Source organism: Galeopterus variegatus, unplaced genomic scaffold, assembly GCF_000696425.1.
Source record: "Galeopterus variegatus unplaced genomic scaffold, G_variegatus-3.0.2 Scaffold267, whole genome shotgun sequence".
Lineage (NCBI taxonomy): Eukaryota > Metazoa > Chordata > Mammalia > Dermoptera > Cynocephalidae > Galeopterus > Galeopterus variegatus.
The window spans coordinates 433,009-439,243 of NW_007726378.1; the positions used below are offsets into that span (position 1 = coordinate 433,009).

The window sequence follows — 6,235 nt, forward strand, 5'->3', positions numbered from 1 at the left end:
AGTGGATACATGGGGATGGGGAATCTTGGAGGGAGTGTTCCTGGCAGTCTCCTGAGGACACGCCGGGCAGAGAAACAGCAAGTAGGGACCTCCCTGTCACCCGGAGCCACGCTTGCACTCACGTTCCGCACTTATGTGTATATGTCATGGTGAACACAGCCACACGCTCACACACTCACCGCACACTCACACATACACATAAGTGAACACAGCCACACGCTCACACACTCACCGCACACTCACACACTCACCTGCCCACTGCACACTCACACACTCACCTGCCCAATCACACACTCACCGCACACTCACACACTCACCTGCCCACTCACACACTCACTGCACACTCACACTCTCACCCACACGCTCATTGCACACTCACTGTCCATTCACACTCACACACTCACCTGCCCAATCACACACTCACCGCACACTCACACACTCACCTGCCCACTGCACACTCACACACTCACCGTCCATTCACACTCACTGCACATTCACACACTCACCTGCCCACTCACACTCACTACACACTCACTGTCCATTCACACTCACACACTCACTGCACACAGCTGCACACAGCACATGCTCACCTGCCATGCACAGCAGCCCCAGGGCTCCGTGCCACTCTGGGTCCACTGTGGAAGGTTCCTCTCCTTGGAGAGTCCAGCAGGGAGGCCCCCCCCAGCTGCCTGTGGCTTTCTCTGCCCGTCTCCCCTCCATGCTGCCCTGAGGGCCCTGGCCCAGCCCCCTCTCCTCGCTCAGCCTTAGCAGGGCCAAGGCACCAGGCCAGGAGGGACATCGGGGTGTGGGAAAAGCCCTCCCCCAGCTCATCCGCCAGAGCCCTGGAATGCGCTGACCAGCAGCCCAGCCTAATCCCCACTCTGTGCCCCATGGGGCCGCTGAGCCGACTGGAGTGGGGCAGTAGGGGGCTGGGGTGGGAAGCTGGGGTGGGCTGGGGGAGACAGGCTGTGGCACCAGGCTGTCAGACCACACCCTAGAAGGCCAGGGCAGGGGATGGAGGGCATGCCTCACTGCCCCTCCCAGCCCTCAATTGGCCAGATGGGAGGGTTTGGGTCACTGGAGTGGCTTGTGACCCTGGAGGAAGAGCCTGGGCTGAGGGGCCCCAGAGGAGGGGCTCCTGTGCACCCCGCCCCCAGCCCACCCTGCCTATATCCCAAGCCCGCTCCGCCCTCCCACAGTGGCTGGGAGCAGATGGCACTGCAGGTGGGTGAGACCCAGGGTCCAGGGCCGGCAGCCAACCCTGGACTGGGCAGAGAAGGGAGCAGGGCCCGGGGGGGGCCCACGCCTCCCGTATTCCTTCCACACAGAGCTGGGCGTGCTGGTTCTGCCCTGTCAGGAGGCCCCAAGGCTGGGGGGCATGGGGCTGAGAGTCCCCCCAAAGTCGGCCTGCTGGACAGCTGTGTTTCCCCCTCCCCAACGTGAAGGAAACAGGGACCTGGAGGAGATCACACACTGGAGGTGGGAGGCAGGCTAGCGGGGGGCCTTCCTGGACAAGCAGGGTGCACAGAGGGGAGAGAGCAGCCACAGCCCTGTGGACTTCTGTCTCCAGACCCCCCCACCCCATCTTTTACACTCAGTTTGAAGCCTTCTGTGCGGGGGGCCTGGCCCCGGGCTGGAGCCTGCTGGTCCAGGGACAGTCTGATTCTGGAGAGGACAAGTAAGGGACACTGCCCTCCCCGTGCATCCCCTCCCTGGGCCTTGGGTGGGGCTGCTGCCCAGCTGTTTGCTGCTCTCATGACCCACACAATGGCCCCCCCCAGGTTTGAGATCAACTTTTTGTCGGAGGCAGGGGACATCGCCTTCCACGTCAAGCCCCGATTCTCCAGTGCCACCATGGTGGGCAACACCTTCCAAGGTGGCCGCTGGGGCGAGGAGGAGGTGTCGAGTGTCTTCCCATTGGCCCTGGGGGAGCCCTTTGAGGTGACAAGGGGCTGGGGACCTGGGCGGGGCCCGCGAGGAGGGGGCTTGTCGTGGGTGGCTACAGGTCAGCGGGTGCGTGCAGCAGTCTCGTGCAGGGTCTGGGAGGGCCTCCCCCTTCCTCAGGCTGCCCATCTGTGCAATGGGGTGCCCACCGCCCAGCTGCCAGCCCTTCTCGGGAGAAAACAGGACGGCTCCCAGCTGGGGGCCGGCGTGTGAGGGGAAGGGGGCCTGTGTGGAAGGACCCTGCTCTGCTTCCCCGACTCGGCCGGCACATCCCGATGAGACGCAGGACCAGACCCTGGCTCCGTGGGCCGGGGCTGAGGGTCACTGGCTCCCGCCTGCCAGATGGAGATCAGCTCGGACGCGGATCACTTCCACGTCTACGCCCAGGAGCACAAGGTGCTGCAGTTCTCACACCGCCAGAGGCCGCTGGCCAACATCACCAGGGTGCGGGTGCTGAGTGACCACCGCCTGGCCCAGGTGGAGCTGGCCAAGAGGGGCCTGAGCTGGGGGTAAGGTTCCTGTACCCCTGCCCCCTGTGGTCCCGCCCGGCCCTGCCCCATACTGCCCATCCCAGGACCCCCGGGACCCTCTTTGGCTTGGTTGTCCTGCCCCGCTCCTCTCTGAGCCGGCTTGCACATCCGGCCACAGGAGCCAGGCAACAGGCCACGTCCCACCCCCTGAGTCTGCATGGATGGGGCAGAAGCTAAGACACGTGTCTTGGATGCTTGCAGGGACAGGGGCTACTGAGCCGCACCTGTAGCCCCAGGAGTGAGTCTCGGCCCATCCTGTGTCCAGGGTGCCTGAAGCCCCACCCTGGGGAAGTTGGGGCTGGGGCTGGCATCTGTGGGTTCTATGTGCCCCCCAGCTCTACATTCAATAAAATCTGAGCAGGCTGCAGGCGCTTGGCTGCTGTGGTGGGGGGCAGTTTGGGGTCGGGGTAATGCTGTGCGACTCTAGATGGCCCCACCAGGGCTGGGGGTTGGAGGTCCCTGAGACCTATGCCCCAGCATGGTCTGACTTTCTCATATTGTCCCCAGGACATTGAGAGTCTGGGGTAGGTCCAGGATGGACGCGGGAGAGGAGTGTCAGATGACACTGATGTGGGGAGGGCTCCCGGCCAGGGGCCAGAAGGTCCTGGCAGGACCCGGGGGTCAGAAAAGCAGGGGCCTGGCCTGGGCCCAGGCCAGTCCTCACCCAGGCCATGGGGCTCATGACCCTCTGGGCTCCGCCCTTGTGGGGGGTTCAGCCCTAAGGGCTGTGTCCTGTCCAGTCCAAGATGTCTTGGAGGCCGCAAAGCTTCCTCCTCCTCCTGCTTCCTGTTGGGGCCCTTCCTGTTTCTCCTCATCCCACCTGGAAGTGAGACGTGCTCCTGCACCAGCCGCCTGCCTCCTGCGTGTGTGGTGGGGGGAGAGCCGAGGTGGGGCTGGAGGGAGGGAGGGAGGGAACACTCTGGAGGGCAATGTGGGAGATGCGTGCGGTGGGGACGTCTCCAGGTCTGTCCCTCCCTGGCTGTGTGACCTTTAACAAACCCCTCCCTCTCTGAGCCTCAGTTTCTCATCTAGACAATGAGAGTAATGGCCCTGCCTTGGGTCTGTGAAGGGATCAGCCTTTAGATGACAAAGCCCAAGAACCTCAAAGGGGGGAGGCAACGTGACTTCAGGGGTCACACAGTGACAGATTTCCTGGTAGTTTTCATAATTGTGTGTTTATTTTATTTTTTTGGCAGCTGGCTGGTAAGGGATCTAAATCCTCGACCTTGGTATTATCAACACCACGCTCTAACCAACTGAGCTAACCAGCCAGCCTGTGTGTTAATTTTAAGATGACTTACCATCCCTGGCCATCTACTCAAACCTGTGTATCTGTGTTTGTCTATCGCCCGTGTACGTACGTGCGTGTGCATCTGTCTACCGTCTCTCTGTTACCACCATCAACTGTGTATCTGTCAATCATCCGTTATGTATCTAGCATCTATCTACACTGGTGATGTCATAGCTTAGGGTGACAGTCAGTAGGTATTTAACCTTTACAAGTGAACTATTTAAAGAAAAGTGTTGGTCAGTGATCACACAGACAGAAGAGCAGAGGGGTCAAGGCCCTGGACTTTGGAACTGCCTGGGTTTGGGTCCCAGCTCCGACACTCTCTGTGTGTGTCCCTGGGCAGGTCCTCTGAACTGCTGGCTCCTCTGTGAAGTGGGTGACACGTAGAGCCCGCAGCTCATAGGGTGTCATGCAGCTCAGATGATTTCATGCTGGTGAAACACTTGGCGCACTGGCTGCCACTAGTCATGATGTCACTACTGTGTAAATCCCAAACGTTTTGCCCTCTGAGGTTTTAAAGATGGAGAAACTGAGGCTGGGGTGGGTGCAGGAAGTCAGCAGCAGGGTGGGGTCTGGAGAGGGGAGGGCCCAGCAACTCTATATGTCTCCCCAGCAGGGCAGAGGGGTCGTCAGGCCCTCTCCGCTCCGGCCCCCCCCCAGGTGAGACAGTGTGGCCCAGACTCCAGCTGTGTAGCTTCCTTCCTGTCTCCACTCACTTCCTCGTCTGCATCCACAGCCCAGCTGGCCAGGAGCCCCTTCCTGCCACCCCTGCAGGAGGCCTGGCCTTGTGTCAACTAGGAGGGGCTGAGGGCAGGCAGGCAGATGTGCACTGACCAAATCTTGGCCATGGGAGGGACTTGGGCGGTGGGAAAAGGTTTAACCCACACCGGCAGCCTATGAGGCCTGGATCTGTGATGGTCCTGGCTTCTCCTGCTCCTGCAGACTCCAAGCAGGCAGATGTGCACTGACCAAATCTTGGCCATGGGAGGGACTTGGACGGTGGGAAAAGGTTTAACCCACACCAGCAGCCTATGAGGCCTGGATCTGTGATGGTCCTGGCTTCTCCTGCTCCTGCAGACTCCAAGCCCCCTGGTGGTGGTCGGGGGGGTGTCTCTGCTCAATGTGCTGGGTCCTTGCCTCATGACCCGAGCTGGCCGCGTACCCTCTCTGGGCCTCAGTCTTCCCACCCATGAAGCTCTGCCTCCCCAAAAGCAACATAAGGTGAGAATGTGGTAAAGTGTGAGAATATGCCAGGCTCTTTTCTTGGGGGGTGGCTGAGCCCAGGGACAACTTGGGGATGGGCCCACACCATCTCCCAAGAACTCAACAACGTAAGAACTGTAACGCTTATTTTATGGATGTGGAAACAGGCTCAGAGAGATTAAGTGACTTGCTCAGTGTTGCTCAGCAAGTGAGAGATGGAGTTGGCCAAAAAATCCTGGTCTGACATATTTTCACACACGTGTGCACACAGGCACACATGTCCAGTCCATCCCTCAACCCCTGGCCCTGAGCTGAGTCACCTGTGAATCAGCCCTTCTGTTCACTTCAGGTTGCAAGCTGCCCTTGGGTAAATCAAATTGCAGGGGCCCATAACCCTAAGGTATCTTTGGTTCTTAGTCTCCCCACCTATAAAATGGGTTCAGGGAGCTGTGATCTCAAAGCGTCCTCCTGTAGGAACTGCCGTGCTTGCCATCACACTCTCCATGGCTCCCATTGCCCTCAGCCCACAGCATGGGTTCCTGTCTGATCTGGCCTCAGCCAACCTCATCCATCAAGCTGTAGCCATGCCCCAGGCCAGCACCCTGGACCCAATGGACAGATTCATCGGCTCTTCCCTAAGCAGCTCATTCCTCTACCTGCCACCTCAGCTCAGATGACACCTCCTCCTCCAGGAAGCCTTCTCTGACCCCCAGCTGGGCTCTTGCAGCTCTCCTTCCCTCCAGGCCCCACCCCCACATCATGCTGCCTCTTCTGGAGGTCGGGAACCAGGTCTTACCTCCACCTTCAGCTCAGGCCGGCCCGAAGCTCATCCCAATTGAACACTTTTAGTGACAGGCAGTACATCTGGCAGTCCATCTGCCTGCTGACTGAGGGCAGATTCCAGAGTTGACTTAAATTTGCTCCTCCCCTCATGCATTCCCTATTCCTCTCTTGTGCCATAACAGAAGCCCCTTAGAAGGAGCCCACACAGTCCTTGACATCCTTCAGAGACCAAAGGCATCAGCAGGGTGCTGTGCTCCAGCTTATGATGCTGCAAGAAGTCAACTAGGGCAGCCCCCTGCTCCTGGCAAGCTGAGCTATATCTCTCAGAAGACTTATCTTCCTCTCATTTCTCTTTCTGGTGTTGTGTGGGGGAAAGCCATTGGGATGGGCCCATCTGGGGAAACACAGCTGCCTTTGCAAGGAGGCTGCAGTCCTTGGAGGGTTAGGTCCACAGGCTTTCCAATACCATCAACTGGACAAAGGT

General features: G+C 59.5%; 1 protein-coding gene across 1 annotated transcript; it reads left to right on the forward strand.

Moving 5' to 3' along the window:
• The first annotated feature begins 1,212 nt into the window (after window positions 1-1,212).
• On the forward strand, window positions 1,213-2,839 carry LOC103585706 (grifin). The gene is made up of 5 exons (XM_008566745.1): window positions 1,213-1,224; window positions 1,599-1,678; window positions 1,782-1,941; window positions 2,287-2,453; window positions 2,676-2,839. The coding sequence occupies exons 1-5, from the start codon at window positions 1,213-1,215 to the stop codon at window positions 2,689-2,691; spliced, it is 435 nt and encodes a 144-aa protein (XP_008564967.1). The 3' UTR covers window positions 2,692-2,839.
• Window positions 2,840-6,235: the final 3,396 nt, after the last annotated feature.

Coding starts and splice junctions, on each gene's coding strand:
- LOC103585706 (XM_008566745.1), top strand. Junction 1,679..1,781: donor TCTGATTCTGGAGAGGACAA/GTAAGGGACACT, acceptor GGCCCCCCCCAG/GTTTGAGATCAACTTTTTGT. Junction 1,942..2,286: donor CCCTGGGGGAGCCCTTTGAG/GTGACAAGGGGC, acceptor CCCGCCTGCCAG/ATGGAGATCAGCTCGGACGC.